Source organism: Tympanuchus pallidicinctus, unplaced genomic scaffold (assembly GCF_026119805.1).
Source record: "Tympanuchus pallidicinctus isolate F22 unplaced genomic scaffold, pur_lepc_1.0 scaffold1, whole genome shotgun sequence".
Taxonomy (NCBI): Eukaryota; Metazoa; Chordata; class Aves; order Galliformes; family Phasianidae; genus Tympanuchus; species Tympanuchus pallidicinctus.
Window position 1 is genome coordinate 71,165,826 of NW_026294618.1, and position 18,530 is coordinate 71,184,355.

Consider the following 18,530-nt stretch of genomic DNA (forward strand, 5'->3'; position numbering starts at 1 on the left):
TAACTACGTCAAGAATTTAGTCGCGATACACAGCTGCAAATGAGACGGTTGCTGAGGGACGGACAGCACTCGACGTGCGGGCAACTGAAAGGCACAGAACGCGCTGATGATTCCGCCCTGCGGCACAGCCTCACACCTTCCCCGCGCCCTTTTATCCACCTCAGGCAGCTCCTAGCAGCCGCTGCTCCCAGCGCCACAGGCACAAAGCCCCCGAGGCGGCCCACACCCACTGTCGCGCTGCGCGCGCGCGGAAAACACCTACCTACCTACGCCTCCACACCCACCGCAACCCCCTACCTCCAACCCCATCCTAGCTCTCGCCGCCACGTGATGACCGGCAGCCAATCAGCGACGCAGAGCGGGGAGGCGGGAGCAGCGCCACTCCCCTCCCCGCCCTCTCCGCCCGCGCTTGCGCCCTACCTGTGTCAGCCCGGCGGCGCTAGGCCCCGCCCCTCCCGCGGCTCCCGCTCGGCGGCGGCAGGTGAGGATGCGGCCGGGCGGGCGCCCCCGCGGTGGCGGCTGCCTGGGCTGAGCTCGCCGCCATGGCCGCGCCGGGCGCCGGGGCGTCGGGCTCCGGGGGGCCGTGCCCGCTGTGGACGGCGCTGTACGACTACGAGGCGAGCGGCGAGGACGAGCTGAGCCTGCGGCGGGGAGACGTGGTGGAGGTGCTGTCGCAGGATGCGGCCGTGTCCGGCGACGATGGGTGGTGGGCGGGCAAGATCCGGCAGCGGCTCGGCATCTTCCCCGCCAACTACGTGACCCGGCAGCCCCGCGGAACGGCGGGTGACGAGCCGGCGGGCAGCCTGACCGAGATCGACTTCCAGCACCTGGAGCTGCAAGAAATCATCGGCGTGGGGGGGTTCGGCAAGGTGTACCGCGCAACCTGGCGCGGCCGGGAGGTGGCCGTGAAGGCGGCGCGGCAGGACCCAGACGAGGACATCACGGCCACTGCCGAGAGCGTGCGGCAGGAGGCCAAGCTGTTCGCCATGCTACGGCACCCCAACATCATCGCCCTGCACGGGGTCTGCCTGCGGGAGCCCAACCTCTGCCTCGTCATGGAGTTCGCCCGCGGCGGTTCCCTCAACCGGGCCCTGGCCGCCGCCGCCTCCTCGTCCGCCGCCGTACCCGGGGGCCGCCGCATCCCCCCGCACGTCCTGGTGAACTGGGCAGTGCAGATCGCCCGCGGCATGCTCTACCTGCACGACCAGGCCATCGTCCCCATCCTGCACCGCGACCTCAAGTCCAGCAACAGTGAGTCCCTCGGGGAGCCGGGGGCCCGGGGCGGGGGGCGACCGGCGGCCGACTCGGGAAGCGGCCTTCGGGCCTGGGCGACCGGGGGAATGGGGCTCTGCCGCACCCAAGGGTTGGGCTGGCAGCAGGTGGGTCTAGGAGTGGGTCGGTGGTTCTTTCGGAAAGTCTGGAGATGTGGGTGCGCTTGTGGGTACGACAGGACCGAGTCCTGCACATCTCAGGTAGGAAGGAGTGCAGTCAGAAGCGGAACGGGATGAAATCTTGTGCGTGGTCATAGCTGCAGTTTTATGAGATTTCCTTTACTTGGGCACGGTCTGCTATCCTAGCTTTTACAAGACCTTGGCTCGATATAGCTTTTAAAGGAAAGATTAATCATAGAATCCCAGAACAGCTTAGATTGGAAGGGAGCTTAAAGATCATCCGGTTCCAACCCCCTGCCATGGGGAGGTATGCTGCTGCTTGCTAAATCAGGCTGCCCAGGGCCCTGTGCAGTCTGGCCTTGAGTGCTTCCAGGGATAAGGCAAGTTTTGCTTCTTCTAATAATAAAGATATTGCTTCTGTTTCACTTCTGGACGTCTGCATGTGGTTTTGTCTTTCGTTTGATAAAATTCACCTGCACAGTGAGCAGTGGTGGGAAACAGTAGTTTGGAAAAGTAGAAACTCTGGTGCTTTCAGCTTTTGGTGTGGACAAAAGCACCTGAAAGAGCGAGGGATTTGTTCAGTTCATCCGTAATGAATTCCTCACCCATCTGTTGGAGCTGGTGCCTTAAGACAGTTGTGTTGAAGGCTGGCTTCACGGGGGTGGAGATGTTTAAGTCCCACCATCGTGGTTGTGTTTCAAACTAGTGGCCTGAAAGTGGAAATTTGTTCCCTTACATAAATGTTTGAAGCTGTCTCTGCAGTCCTGCTGGAAATTTGGCCCATTCAGAACAGAAATGTTACCCTGTTTTCAGTTGGACACCCTAAAGTGGTTAAGTTAAAATGAAAAAGCTTCATTCAAGTTTGAAGCATTTTGTTTGAAAGGCTTTTGTAGTGTGTCTTGAAGGTCATCATGCATGGATTGTTAAGACAAGGCTCAGTCATGGGACTGCTCCCGAGAACACTTTCACTATTTGTTTGATAAAGAAAGGACCTAGCTCAGCTGTATTTGTGGTTCTGATTGTAGCACAAGATGATGAACTCCTGGAACATTGCTTCAGGGTCTACAGACTTCATGGCCAACGCGTTAAATCCTACGCAGCTGTTAGTAGGCAGCTTGTATCCCAGTTTACTGCGCTGCTCAGACTGACTGCTGTACCTTTGCTACACTCCTCACTCCTGATGTGACAATGGCAAAGTCCACTTGAAATGAACTTGTAACCCTGGTTTAGCACAACATGCAGAGTTGGTGACTGCTGCGTACTGATTACCATTATAATCTCTGTGTATGTAGATAATGGCAGAGCCTTTTAAAAGTATGCTTTTAATTATAACCTTAATATTTGTGCTTATTCACTGCTTTTATTATTTACTCTGGTTGCCCATGTGATTGACTTTAACTGCATAGTTTTCTCACCCACGTTTCTTAATCGTGGTGAAGCCTGACGATGGTCTTGATCATCTACCTGAATTATAATGTTGGAAGTCAACAGTATGCTAGTGACAGAATGTACTGTTATCATTGAGTTGTAGAATCATTAAGTCATATTTTATATGAATTTAAAGGGACTGCAAATCATGGTAGTGTCTCCTGTTATGTTACTTGTCTGTTTTTCCAGGATTTCACTTTATTCTGTTACTGTCATCTTTCCCAACTTTTTGTTCCTGGGAGTAGAAGGCTGCTAGGGTGTGTGGTGTGCTTGGTGTGGGTAGCATCATCTTGGCAACATCTGTAGTCACAGACTGGGCTCTGGCTGCTCCTGTTGATCAGCTGTTGTTTGCTGCTTTCCACAGCTCCTTAGTGGTGGTGGTCAGTGTTCTCTGCAAAGTAATTCCTGATTGTTTGCCACTGTACCCATTTTGTGCTAGCTTAATGATTTTTTTCTGAGAAGGAGTTCTTCCTTAGACAGCAAACTGGAAAGATGACTTCCCTTAATAAGGCATGGTATGGGATGCCGACTAAAATATTTCATTTGCAAATACCTAAGAACTATGTTTTCAGCCCCTTCTACAACCATATTTGATCCGGAGAAGATAAATGTCATGACTTGTGGCTGTAGGCAATAGCCAAAGCAGGCTTCTTAAAGGCAAGTGTGTTATTTCTCTCCAATCCCTTCCATGAAGTTGGAATCTGTAGTACAGCGTGTCTGCTACTGATGTCAAATTGACGTGACTGGTGAGAGATCCTCACAGACTGAATAGTAGTAATGAGAGCAGTAGAATGTACTTTATTTTTTGACAGCAGTACCTGACTTCTTTTGTATGCACAAGAGTCTTTAGACTCCTATTGGGAGGAGGAAAATGGTGCTTTGTTTCTAGTAAGGCAACAAATGGATAGACATGCAAATGTTTTCAATATTTGGAGGGAAAAAAAACATCAAGCAATCTTTGTGAGAGCTGAGAAAGGGATTAAAGGGTGACTGCTGGGTTTGGTTGGTATCAGGGCTTCTTCAATTCTGGAGACCATGTAAAAACATTAATATTTAATGGTGATTTCAAAGTAGACAAAGCAAAGGTGTAAAGAACACTCAGCTTTTAAGTAGGTCTGGTGAAATGAAACATAATAACCATGGCTATTAATGGTGATTTGCAAATTGGCTGTGGGTGTTTAATAAAACCTTTTGCAGGTGACATGGTCGTAAGTTTCTTTGGAAAAGAGGAGTCTTTTTTGAGAGTATCTTTCTAAAAGCAGCTTTTATGATCTTAGATGCATAGACTAAGGAGGTTATCTAAAATTAGGGTGGACCTTACCTAACTAAATTCCAAAGGAAAATTTGAAAGTACATTTGAGGTTTTTCAAATTAGTATATATAGTTAAGGAATTCTGAATTCAGTAGTAATTTGAATGAAGTCAAGTATCGTAAACTGAAAAAACAGTACCTCCCAGGTACAGATATAGTCTTGGTGTGTTGTTACTGAAAATAAAAAAAGAAGAAACAAAAAAACAAGTTCGTCTTCAAGACCAGAAACTAGCAGCGAAACAAGAGAAGTAAGAAACAAGTCTATCTTTTTCTCCTTCTTCAAATCTCAGCATGTTTGCTGACTCTTTCGAAGGGTGACTTTTTTTTGTGGAGTGGCTTGCATTGGAAAGGACCTTAAAGCCTATCCAGCCCCCTGCTGTGGGCAGAGCTGCCCCCCCACCAGCTCAGGCTGCTTGGGGCCCGTCCAACCTGGTGCCCAAACCTGCAGGGATGGGGCACCCGCAGCTTCTCTGGGCAGCTGTGCCAGGACCTCTCCAGCTTCTAAGTAAAGAATTTCTTTCTGATGTCTAATCTGAATCTTCCCTCTTTCAGTTCAGAGCTTTTACCCCTTCTCTTCTCACTATCAGACCATGTAAAATATCTCACCCCACCTCTTCTGTAGGCTCCTTTTGACTACTGGAAAGTTGCAATGAAGTTTCAGAGCCTTCTCTTCTCCAGACTGAACAAGCCCATCTCCCTCAACCTTTCTGCATAGGAGTGGTGGTCCAGCCCTCTGATCACCTTCATTGCTCTTCTCTGGACCTGCTTCAAGAGCTTCATGTCCTCCTTGTGCTGGGGTCCCTGGTCTGGACACAGTACAGTCAATTTTCTCCAGTTTTTCTCTGGTTGAGTCAAATTATTTTCTTTTGGTCAAGGGCACCTCATTAATTAGGATGCCTCAGTAACCATGGTTATTTAGGGTCTCAGTACAGTCTTGTCTGTTCCTTTCTTAGGGGTCTGAATAAGGCTAACAATGTGTTCAGATAAAATGTGCAAGGCTTCAGTTTCTGAAGTCTAGTGTAGAGTAAGCAGAGGTTTGTGGTTTGGGGACTGATTTCAGATTGTGCAGTACTTCTGCCTTAAAATGTGTTTTATCTGTAGTGCAGCAGCTTTGTGTACTTACAGAAGACATAACAGAAAGTTCAGAATATCTTGCTTACGACATGATCCAATCTGTGAACACAAGGTGAAGCACAAAGCTAATTCTGTGAAGATTGTGTATATATGCATAATACTGGTGAGTCCTCTGTTGATTTGTTGTAGATGGATATGGAAGTAAGTTTTGGCTCACTAATTCTTCCAGCTTACCAGGATCGTTGTGGCCCTCAGTTTGCTGGAGTGCACGATGTTTGTATTACATATAGAAATAATCAAGAACAGGTTGACTTTCAAAGACTATTGAATAAAGCCAAGCACGTAACAGTTATAATGAGAGCAGTACTTGAAAACTGAAGAGGTCAAACATACAGAAGAACAATGAAACAGCAGTTGGACAACCTGCATTAATATTACATCCTTCAAAATAATCTCATGTAATAACTCAGAAAAGAGAATTTGGTTTTAAAATCTCCAAGTTTGACGTGGCTTTACAGGATTTCTATTGAATTGGTTGCTTTTGATTAAGGGTGGTGGTCTGGAATTTGAGGAAAACCAGGACAAAATAACCTCTGATTATTGTTTCTATAGATTGTTTGCAGCAGAACTGTTCAACATATAAAACAGCCTGAAAATAAGATGGAAGTGTTTTCAAGAACTCACAAAAATACTTTCCCTCGAACTTCCCTACCTAGCAGCTTCATGGTAGCTTTTGGGCTAGGAGATGAGAAAGAAGCTCCATGGAAGCTGGCCTGTCTCTTTACTGATTTTACTCTGAAATCAATGGGGTGCATAATCTGTCTCTCGGTTCTGTTTTGAAGGACTTGCTCGCTTCACCTGTAAAGTTGTAAGGACTTCTTATACATTGTTAAATGCTTGCATATTCAGTATCTTCTAATGTGTGACTATAGAGAAAAAGAAAAATCAAAATGAAGTTCTATTACAATTGGCTCGGGTAGTTTTGAGAGAGAACTGGCTTTTTTGCAGATGAGAGCTTAAACTCAGGATGCCCTCTAATGGTAGTGGAACTTGTAGCTGTACAATAGCCATAAGCCAATTACTGTTCATCTTTTAGATTGCAGCAAGACTTAAATACAAACAAAAAATATTCTCCTGTGGGCAGATGCTCTGCGTCTCCCTCACCTCTTTGTAATGCTCTCATTCATGGGACTTGTGCTCTTCTTTTCTGTTCCCAGTGTCCCTTCCTGGGCTACCCCCAGCTCTCCTAGGGTATCAACTCCAAAATAGGGGATTCCTGTCACCTGCTCTAATAGTCTATGTCTGCTATTGGTTTGAAACATCTCCTGTAGCCTTGCTAACTGCTGAGCTGGCAACACTGGCTGTCTCTGAGCTCTGGAGAGGAACAAACATATGTCTGGTTGAACTGAAGTTCCTCTTCTGTAAGACTTCTGTAAAACCCACACCAACTTGACAGCTCTGAGAACGCGGCATTGCTTTGACTATTTTATCTGACAGTCAGATAAAATTGTGGGACTGAAAGTAACTGGGGCACAGGAGAAGGACTGACAGATTTTTCTTCAGGAAGACTGGCTTGAAAAAGGCCCTTGTCCCACAGGCAAGGAACTGCCAATCCCAGGCTATGTGTGAGATGGTTTCCTAGTTAGGAAGGTGTTCAGAATACAAATATTTCCACAAATGTTTGAGCCGTTCATGTGTTAGCAATTCAAAATTCTCGTGCCTCATTTTTCCATGCTGTATTCATACGGGAAGTCATGGTAATTAAGTGTTGCTATTCTTAATTACTTAAATTACATAAAGATTAGAAAATGTCCTAGGTGTACCAGCTTCCTAGCCCATCTTTGTGAGTGTAAGTAGCCCTGCCCTCTGCTTTGCGCTGAAGATAATGCTGCTGCATTACAACATTAAAAAATGGTCATATGTTCCTGGAATGTATAGCAGGAAGGAGCACTGGATTTGGTAATCTTATCTGATTAGTATGTAAAATAAAAAAAAAGCTATAGAAGTACTGCAGAATTTCATCAACTTGAGAAGCAGCATCTCTTTTGAATCTGTTACAAGTTAGCATGACATTCAGTTCAAGTTTTATGCTTTGTTTCATGAAACATTGCTCCCAGTAATCTGTTACATGATTTGATGTGCTCTGACTACATAGATGGGGATTTTATTTTTTTAGAGACCCTGAGAGAATATTAGATACTGTGAGAGCAGCGAATGCTCAGCAGCCTTGAGCTGTAGCGTCTTTCAGTGCATGGGAGGAAATGTTTTACATTGTAACCATTTTGTTTTCGCCTGTTACATTTATTATCTTGCTGCATGTGTTTCGCGTTCAAGAAGAGATGCTGGAATTCAAGAACGAGCAATTTCAAGTCGCTGATTGCTGTGGTGATCACCATCATAGTAGAAATAACTAGTGGTAAAATATCAGAGATTAACTTCCAACTGAAGGATTTGTTTCCATATTTAAATATAACATGCAGGGAATTCATTACTTTATTATGTTTTCTGTTAAATGAAATTTTGTGAACTACTAATCTGTCAGACAGCATTTGATTGCATAGAATGTAAGCTTCCAGAGAAGTAACATCTAGCAGTTATTTTACTTGTAGATTTAAGGCTTAACTGCAGTAGTCATTTATGTGACCTTAGCCTGGTATCTTCTGAATTTGCTGCTGTTTGATGTTTTTATGGATCTCAAATCTGGACACTAAAAAGTAAAGAAAAAATTCTAATCACTTTAGGCCCTTGTTTTTATTTTTGAGGCAGTGTGTTCGAGTATATCCACATGCACTCCTTAATGCTGAAAGCAAGATTCTAACCTGAGCCACTAGGTGAATTTAACCCAACTAATTTAAAAACAATAAATTTGAATGTCCTTATTTTAACTCCTTTTTAATACAGATTTTGTTTCCCCAAACAAACTGACACCTGTAGAGTTATTCCTTTCTCTTATTTATGTTAAGACTCTGCACCTTCAACCGATAGCATGCTTAATCAAAAAGATAGCGTTGCTTTGCCCTCTTTCTGGGTCTTACTTGGTTCTTCTTGTCTTTCTCCTCTCCCTGTCTTTCTTCTGTCCCCAAAGAAGCTGTTTTACTGTTGTTTTTAGACTGTTTTTAGAAGTTTTGTTCTCTTCCTGTTCCTCATCGGACTCTTCCCTGGCAGGTTTCTGTAAGAGACCCATTTTCACCAAGGTTTTTGGTGCTGCCTTCTTGCCACCGGGGAGTCGTGTTCTTATCTGTTGCTCCCAGGTTTTCTGACTGTTCTTCTGAAATGAATGGTTTGGAGATGGCATTGCAAGTTGTGGTGCAGGACTTTTAATTCCAGTATTTGTAATGAATATCAGTATATTAAACAAAGCTTTAAGCAACACTTGACTGGTTTATTTTTTTTCGAAAGCTGGTGTTCTAGGGTATGGTCACATCCTACCTGTCTCTGAAAGTGGCACAGAGCGCAGTTAGCTTCCAAAGAAGTCAGTGGAAAAATTAGCAGCTCCCATTAGCTGTTAGAATACTTATTCAGTTTTGTTTGTTCTCCTAGACAGTGAAAAAACAACTTTACATGCTGATTGTAACATTTGTGTAATGAGGTATTGTACTTACATAAACATATGTATAATGCAACATAATACAATTAATGTAATTGTGTAACTGAGATGTGAGCATTGATAGCATCGTTACTCTATCGTCAGAAAAACTTGGGAGAGAACTCAGTTTTGAGTTCCAATGTTGTCCCCCCACATTCTGCTTTTCTTCAAGCCCAGCGTGTATATTTGGACCCTCTGACTAAATGCTGAAAGTTTGATTAAAAAGTTATGTTCTGCCAACTCAAAAGAACGGAGAAGCAACACATCATTGTATTGTACTTGGATGCTGAATACTGTTTTGTGGATTCTTTGACCTTAGAAGATAACAGCTTTTTCTTTGCAGCCTCTGTTTTTGTTTGTGTTGGGGTTTTGTTATCACTAAGCTTGAACTTTCTTTTGAACGTGCTTCAGTGTTTCAAGTGCTGAAACAGTGGCCTTGTAGTGTGAACCTTCGCAAGGAGTCTTTACAGCATGAGTGACTTCTGCCCTTGATTTTTCATTTCTGATGATCTGTTAAAATTTGAAACATTGAAATTCAGTTCATTGGGTTTTGGGTTTTCTCTTGTTAGAGGCATAATTACGGTATTGAAGTTTAAAATATATATATGTAGGTATAAAATATATGTGTAATACCTATGTATTCTATACCTACATATAGGTATAGAATCACCAGGGTTGGAAAAGACCTCTGACATTGTCCAGTCCAACTGCCCACCTCCCACCAATATTACCCACTAAACCAAGCCCTTTATGACAACCTGTAAAGTTTTCTTGAACACCTGCAGGGACGGTGACTCCACCACCTCCCTGGGCTGCCCATTCCAATGCCTTGCCATTCCTTCAGAGAAAAAGTTTTTCTTAACATTCAACCTGAACCTCCTCTGGTGCAACTTGAGGCCATTCCCTCTTGTCTTATCACTGTTATCTGGGAGAAGAGTCCAACACCCCACCTCATCACAACCTCCTTTCAGGGAATTGTAGAGAGCAATAAGGTCTCCCCTGAGCCTCCTTGTCTCCAGACTGGAAAATCCCAGTTCCCTCAGCTTCTCCCAGTAAGACTTGTGTTCCAAACCCCTCACAAGCTTCACTGCCCTTCTCTAGGCATGCTCCAGGCCCTCAGTGTTTCTCTTGTAGTCAGGGGTCCAAAACCAAATACAGTTCTGGAGGCACAACCTCACCAGAGCTGAGTACAGGGGGAGTATTTTAAATACTAAATGATTTGTCTATCTAGGGTAGCAGAACAAACTAACACCTGGTGTCATAAATTTACATTCCTGCATTGAGTTTTTTAAAATGAGTTTTCACCATTTTTACTTTGTTTCCCTATGTTACAGAGCACTTATCCTGCATCACTAACTGCTAGTGAGTGGATGTGTAAATTTTAAACCACTTAGTGCATCTTAGTGCTGGTGGTTGTTTTTTTTTTTTTTTGTTTGCTTGTTTTTTGTAGAGAGAGATATAAAATAATGTAAAATATCACCACAGAAGTATTCTTTCTTCTTAGAGTTTCCAGCCAAGTTTAACCTTTTTTTGTGGGAGGTCATAGCTGCAGTTAAATCAGTCCTAGACATGCCAGTGTTGGCTACATAATCATGCTTTGTTCTCTTCATAGCTACTAAAATCTGTGTTTTGGCAGGTGTGCTATTAACTTAGAGCTGATAAGCCAGCCCTCCCTCTGAAAAATGCAGGAGTAACTGCTTCATTTCTGTGGCTCATTATGGGACAAATTAACCCTTGGAACTGAATATACTTTGGTTTTGAATGTTTGGAAAATTTTCTCACTTTCTTTACCACTAGTCTTAGATGTTACTAATATTTCTCATGGAACTAATTGTAGTTATTTTATCAAGTATTATTTAAAAAGAAAAACTTGTTTGTTTGTTTGTTTTTTACTCATTATTAAATCTCCCTTAATTATTGAATCAAAAAAGCACCCTTCAGCTTTGTCTTCCCAAGAGAAAGAATGCTGCCAAGCTTACTGAGTTCTCATTTTAAATCAAACATTTTCCCTTTGCTATTAAAGAATATTAGAGTCCTGGCAGTGCACAGTCTGGAGAGGCTGTTCTGCAGCTATTAAAGAAGCTACAAGGATGGAACAAAAATCTTTTTTCTGTCAAGTTTTGTATTTAGAAATATAAAAATGTGAGATCAAAATTCAGTCATTTTCTGATTCCTTGTTTTGGAAAAGATTTAGCTTGGAAAAAAAAAAATATATATCTACAAGACTCTTTCAATTGTTCTTTATAGGATTGATTGCTTTAATTCTCAGATGAAACCAGTGGCCAAATTTCAGCTCCTTTACAGAGCTGTGACCTGCTAAAATCTCTCAGAAATGATATTAAAGGGGTTTTATGTGATGTGTTTGTAGGAGAACTCAATGACTATACTTAATAAAGCATCTATAACCAGAGTTAGTTTGGATTTTTAGGCTAGCTTTTCATAGCAGAAAGCACATTCAAAAGAACATAAGGTTGTTGTTTTTTTTTGGTCTTCAATTTCTCCAAGTAGTTCTCTTCAGCAGTGATCTTTTTTAACAGAAAAAAGCAACAAAGCTGGATTCTATCAGTACATCTTTGAATATAACTAGATGTAGAAGAATTGTATTAATTTTGAAATACTGCTCATTTTTGCACTTCCTATAGCACATTGTCTTTGGTTCAGTTTAGCAGCTAGCCGTGCTACAAGGCTCTCCCTCACATCTCTTGACATAGACCCTACTGCTTCCTGTATGTCAGTGGATTTGCACATCTGTGGTTGCATACAGGTGGTAGGTAGGAGTTTGGTTAGATGATGCATCCAGCAGAAAACAGTTTTCTCTGGAGACTTTATTTTTTGTTGAGCCATCTGGGTAATTAACTTCCTCAAGACTATTCAGTCACTAAGACTCAGCCCTAAAAAGCCTTTGAGGATGAGAGGCTGTAACTAGAGAGGAGACTAAGATATGTATTTTAAGTGACTGCTGGCTCTTAGGGAGTCTTCGCTTTGACATCAGCCCTAATGGCTCAGGTTAGTTAGTAAATCATCTTTAAAGGAAGAATGTGTTTTTGTTTATTTATTTTTAATGTGAATATTTTAATGTGTATATTCACATAAAACTTTATAAAATATCTAACCTTTGATATTTTTGTGCATTAAATATTCTAACATAAGCATATCAAATGCAACTTTTTTTTGTGATCTGTATGAAGTAACAACAAAGCACATAATTGACAAATGTAAAAAGTTATAAGCAGGAGAAGTAAGCCAACTGTGTAAATAAGTGCATGTATTCAGAAGTTGTGTCATTTTAAGTGATTTTTTATTTACTGCAAGGAGATGTCAATATAATTTCAAAACAAATTTGAGTTAATAAGTATTGAGAAGATGATTTTACTAATGATAGCTAAGTTAACACGTTAGCTGCCTTCTGAAGGAAGGGAACCTCTTGGCCCTGGGTGTCATTTTGGGGAATATGAGCCCCTCAGGTGCATTCTCTTTGTGAATTTTGTTATGATGTTTGGCATGCATTCATTTGCTCTGTTCTGAAGGGAATGGTCAGGTCTTGCTTGAACTTGAGGTAAGGAAAGCGATACTACATTTTCTGTATGCTTTTTGTTTTATTTTTATTTTTTGGAGGAGACTTCACCTGGTGCATTATATACTGCCTATGACTCTCCTTTTGCAGTTATGTATGTAACAGTTAGGGTTTGCCTCACCTTTTGTGGTTTGCTTGTTTTTTTAGGAATAGGAAGGAACTGCTTGCAAAAAAAAAAAAAGCATGACTATTTCCTAACACAGTTGATGGTCTTTAAGGAATGGTGAGCACTTTGCTCTGTATGGCTTGAAACTGTAAACATTCGCAGTCAAGAATGACTGATTCACCACCAAACTATTATTCTTAGTAGTTCTTAGCATGTCTTTCTGATCTTTCATTTTGGTCACTGTTTTTATTGCATAGATGCCCTTTAATAACTAATAACAAACAAAGAAGAAAAAGCTTAGAAGATCACTTAAAAGCAAAGTAATTGCTGTGTTTCTAATAAGTGTGAAATTTCCTGGTAGGTGCAGCATAACTGAGTGGTTTGAGTTTTAAATCCAAGTTTCAGCGTGGACTGATTTCCATGTAATTGTAAAATTGTAGAGGAATTGCTGCAGTGAAGTAACTTTTCTTAAGTGTAAAACTAAATAGGAGAACTAATCTTGGTATTTTACTAAACAAAGAACTTAATAATGTTTAGAGTGCAGTCTGCTTTTTTGTGTAATGCAGAATCCAAATCCTTTTCAGAATTTACTGTTGAAACAATAATTAATGTCTAATTTCAAATGCTTGTTACCTCTGGTGCTTTCTCTTAAGGCACAACAGAAATTTCTGGTTTGCGTTACAGAACTGTCAGAATAGCAAGTGAAGTACAGATGGCAGGCAGGAAAATAACTCGCAGCATCTGCAGCCTGTGCCAATAACTTGTTAAAACGGCTTTTCTCTCAAGTTTCCATTTGCCCAAAGTTGCTTTAATAATGGTTATTAAAGAAGTGAAGGGGAAGCAAAAAATGGTGATGCAAGGTCTGCTGCAGCTGTTGAAATCGCTCCTTTCTCCTCTTCACTCTCCCTTGCTTTCCTCCTTTCTTGCAGACAGTCAGGCGAGCCTTTGTCATTCCAGTGTTTTTGCTGATTTCTTGTTCTTTACATGGCCCACTATGGGACGTATTTTTCTTATGCAGATGGTGTATATTTGTAAATCCTTGCTGTCAAGGACATTTTCTGTCAAGTCTTGTCTTGTTTTGGCTTCCCAGTTGGGAACACTTTGTTCAGGACTTCTTAAATGTATGTTGGCTCATGTGAGGTAGGATTATTATTTTTTTTTTTAAAGCTAGATGTTCTTAAACAAGTGCATGTAAGACCAAATTGTTGAGCTGCTTTTAATGTTGTATGAAAATGAAGAAATGGTTATTTGTCTGCTGTGAAAGGGTAAAGGATAGAGGAGCACAGTGTCCCTATAATAAAATAGATAAATGTGGATGAAGTAGATAAATGTGTCCTGTGTTTGTAATCTCTAAGAGATGGAATTCCTCTGTGGATGGCAAGCTCTAAACTTATCCAGTAAGGTGATCACAGTCTTAACAGTATGGGGCTGCAAAGGTGAGGAGGTAACTAACAGCTGCTACCTTGAGAAGTGGCAGGAGAAAAGCAAGGTAGCTAAAAAGAAGTGCTGTAAAGGCAAATGGATCACCCTTTTATAGCTTAAAGACATCCTGATCATTTAATGTCTTCACTGTGGTATTTAGTTTGCAGTTGAAATGCTTAGTGGAGCTGGACGTGACTTCTATAAAAAGTGTTGAAATTTAAATTTCTAATTGCAGTTGGTGCCAAATAACTCCAAGTAATGGAAATAATTCTCTTAATATTGTCAAGGTACTGTGTTTCATTAGCTGAATATGTGGTGTGTTCAAGAAGGTTTTTTGTGTGTTTTTTTTTTCTTTTTTTTTCTTCCTGTTAGTTCCTCAGGTAGAGATGCAAGGTTTTCCTACTGGTATTGTTGCATGTTTAGTGAATTACCAGGAACCAAATTCACTTGCAAACAAATGGAGGGGGAACTTTCTGGGGGGAGCTGCAGGGGGACCACAGTAGCAGCATTGTCAGGGCAATCTTTTCTTGGCAAGTAGGGCTGTATAGTAGAAGCTCTCTACTTTCTTTCTGGTATGTTCTTCAGAAAGACGTTATCAGTGGTGGTAAATGGAGTGGCACGTAGGCGCTCAACCTGTAATCCCATTAACTTAAATAGCTGTAAGATTAAATACCTTTTGTTAGTGAAAAATATAGCAGTCAACTGCTTAGAGAACTGTTGGTGGGAGGTAGCTAGTAACTGCTAACTCATAAAAGTCTGCTTAACTCTTCATTTTTACTGGCAACAAAACAGATGCTATGAATAGGGTAGGGTACAAACTGTAGAGTATAAAGAAGAGGAGGGGGAGGGATCCAAATGACTTCAGCGTTTCAGGTTAATTTCTGTAAATATAGGCATTTGAAGTACAACTAAACTCCCTATACTTACTCTTTATTACTTGATCTTTTGACTTTGCTTTTCTAAGAAAACTTTGTGTACCCACTTAAATCAGTTGTGCCACTGATAATGGTCTCCTGAAAGAGTCAAAATGCATTATGAAATAAAATTGATTTGATTGCATAAAGTCTCTGGATTTCAAGATTTGGATTTCTTGTCAAATGAGAGATTGAGTTAAATGCTGACTTCTAGATAGTTAATAACATCAGAGAAGTATAATGATCTGCATATCTTTTAGTAACAAAGAGAAAACAGAAACTTCAGGAAATAACAGTAAAAGAATTGCATTGAAGACCTGAGTACTAGGTGGAAATTTCCTGGTTGTGCTGACAACTAAGAGGTCTGTCCATGATTCCCTCATGCTTGCTGTAAATACTGTTTCTAAAGCTATGTACATTTTAAAACATAGGAATGAAAGGGGCTGAGGCAAGAAGGTGAGCTCTTTGTGTAAAACTGCGTGTTAGACAAAATACTTGCAGTTGAAACAAGTTGCTTCAATTCCTCTTTGGAGGTTCAGCTTAGTGCTGAAGCGTGCACTGAGGGTGTAGTCCTGGACCTGTCTGAGTTTGCATCCACCCCAGGAATTTGGCTTGTCTAAATAAGCTCTTCCCCATTATTTCTTGACCACTTACTTCCTGGCTGTATCTCATGGCAGTAATATTCCGTGTCTTAAAAAAAAAAAAAAAGAATTGGATCCCTTCTGCATTTCTGTAGTCAGTCAGTTCCTCTCTCTTTCTTTGCCCTTTTTAAACGGGTAGCAGAACCCTGTAACCTTCAGTTCTCTGTTTCTTGGAATACAGTCATCTATGTCCTGCCTCTTACTTCACTTTTTTTTTTTTCCCCAATATATTTTCAACCCAAGCTTTCAAAAAAGAGAATGGATCAGAAAAAGCAGCTCTTGTCCAAATGTGGCCAAGCCTGGCCTGCTGCTTTGTGCTTCTCTAATCCTGACTGCTGCAGTTGTTGTCTTACCTTTTACGCTCAGTAGCTCTGAGCATAAATGGAGCAGAGAACATGAGAGAGGTAGAAAAGGGAGATGGCACAGGAAGAGGAGAGTGGGAGCACAAGGATGGGATGTTACTGTGACTTGCCTCTTTTCAAGTGTAACTCTGTGGCTTCCTGATGGATAACATGTGTATGGGAATAGAAGTGGTTCTGTAGGGATGATGCCAATTTAACAAGAGGAATGCAGAGTTGGAAAGAACAGGCTAGCCCCACAGGTCCAGTCCCATTGCAGTCTGAGTTTTAAAGCATGCAGTATGTTTTATCTGCACACTGCTGCACCATAAAATGTTTGCAGGTGCTATAAGATCTGCAGAAAAAGACTCTAGCTGTAACTGATAAGGCAGAAAGCAGGCAAAACAGATTAATGGCATTGCTATTTAAGGAACCAGTAGGTTTGATAGGAGAATGTGTTATATTTTATGATTTTGTAAAGAGTAACCTGTGCTATACACTGTGTGTGGGGAGGGGGGGAGGGGGGGGGGGGGGGGGGGGGGGGACGACACGACACAGCAGAAGGGAGGTGGGAGAACAGAGGTGTTGTCTTGGAATATGATATGAAGCTCTCCCCACCCCTGCAGCTCCAGGTCTAGAACTGAGTTTAGTCATGAGCACATGAGCAAAATGGATTGGGCAGGGTACCTGGGAGAGTATTATATTGGTAAGAGCACCAGTGCTTTTGACATGCATCCTGTTCATAAATGTGGTTGATCTCTGCTCTCAACCATTGTTTGTTCTAGCAAAAAGGACAAGCTCTTATCTAAATAGGAAAAGTGACCTGCTCTTCATTATTCTGTTTTCTACACCTGCTTCAGTCTAAGTTCCTGTTGTTGAGCATATATATACGCCTTTCCAGTCATCCAGTATTTCATGTGAAGTCTTATGCCTTGTACAGTTCTAATGGTACTTCTTCATTTCTACAGGAAAAAAAAGCCTTTTTTTAGCATCGCTTAGAATTGCGTGAGCTACTTCTGCAACTGTATGCAGCTGCTGTTTTGGTTTTCCTTGTGCTAGACAGAACAGCCCTACCTTTCCTCTTCCTTCACCTCTGCTTTGTAACTCTAGGTTTTGCTGTTGATCCCTTCCAACTTTGCATGTGTTTCCAGTACTATGATCTGGTCTTTTTTGGGGTGGGCTTTGCTGCTGGCTATTGAAATGTACCTTGTATGTTTCCACAGATTGCTAATTGGCATGTGGAACAAGCCTGCTTCCTAATAAACACAGTAATGATGTTTCTATTTTGATAACTTGTCTTTCAATATCTTCCTTTATATGGAAATATTGATTCTTGTATAGGTTTCTTTGATTAATTCTTATTCTGTCTGCATGATTAAACTTCCTAAAAAGTTCTTGCATCTGATGAGGTCTGCTACCTTAGCCCTTTCTGGGGAACTTCTATCAGAAAAAAATCTAAATTATTTCATAACTCTCAGCTGCTTGTTTCAGCGATGTATATAGGCAATACTTGGATTTCCAGTTTCTCTTTAGTAGCATTACATACTTAAAGAGTAAAAGTTCTTTTTAATCTGTATGGTTACACAGAAATTTGTTAGGGATGCTGTTGGAATACTTCTGTATTCTTGCTGCACTACCATAAAATTATTAATTTTTTAGGACATGCACAGTATCATAGCTATCAGTTCCAATATCACTTCACCACGTAACATGTATACTTTTTCTTCATTTATATTTCATTAAGTTATTGAAAATAGCATGCACTGACAACTCTTTGTTCCCCAGTCATACAGGGTTCCAGACACGTGCTGTGTCTCATATTCAGGCAGCACCCAATGTGTGGTACCCAAACCTTCGATGCTCTGATGTTAATAAATTGACTTTGTCCTTCTCCCTGGGAGGTGAGAATGGGGAAATCCCGGCCAAGCTATGAGTTGGTTGAACTTCAGAATTGAGTAAACTGTGTAAACAGTAGGAAACATTTGTGGCCTGAAAATATGGAGTCAGATGTTGATTCCTGACCATAGGACATGTGGTGTTTGAATAACAGGCTAAGATAAGGTTTTATGTTGGCTGGACTGATGCAAAGCATTCTTATCGTGAGAGACTTAGTCTCCTGCTAATAGATTTTTCAATCATTCAGAAAGAGTCAGCTTTGCTTTTATAAGTCTGAACTTTGCTCCTTGTGGAGAGCGTAAAGTCGGAAAAATGTTAAAATAAACCAGGAAATGCTGAACTGGCTCTCACCAAACTGAATACTGGGGATGAATCGGTGCCTGAAAAAGCCAACTCGATGGGTTTGGGAGAGGAACGTGCATGGGCCGAGTGAGCAGGGCGAGCAGAATGTTGCAGAAGTGACTGCTTTCAGACAGGAAGCTGCAAGGAGCTGAACAGCAGGGGCTGGGAGGCGCTGCCCGGCACCGTCCGCCTGTGCTGAGCAGCACTGCTGCTTCTCCTGTGTGCGCTGCAGCCGCTCTCCAGACCGCGGCCGGAAGCGGAAGTGCAGAGTGCAGAGGAACGTGGTCCCTCCGTAGGATGAAACCTGGCCTCCTGCCCGTTATTACCTTTTGCAAGACTGACTGTTTTTGGTTTCGGTCACATTGACTGACAAGGAATGTCAGGAATTCTGCTGAACGTGTTTCAAATGGAAGGGCAAACAATAGGTCTTTCATTCAAGTATAACAGTTATAAAAACTCCTGGATGAATTTAACTTGTTCTGGTGGTGCTGACTTGGAGCTCGTAGT

The 18,530-nt window shown here is 41.9% G+C and overlaps 1 protein-coding gene across 2 annotated transcripts in view; it reads left to right on the top strand.

Annotated features, from left to right (window-relative positions):
* The first annotated feature begins 492 nt into the window (after positions 1–492).
* The window catches only part of MAP3K21 (mitogen-activated protein kinase kinase kinase 21), a 43,390-nt gene continuing 25,352 nt past the window's right edge, over positions 493–18,530 (top strand). Inside the window, exon 1 of one of the 2 annotated variants that reach the window (XM_052682022.1) lies at positions 493–1,251. In XM_052682022.1, coding sequence (XP_052537982.1) covers positions 543–1,251 — 709 coding nt within the window. In that variant the 5' untranslated portion in view covers positions 493–542. The remainder of the gene's footprint in view (positions 1,252–18,530) is intronic. The other variant, XM_052682028.1, reaches the window with a different exon arrangement.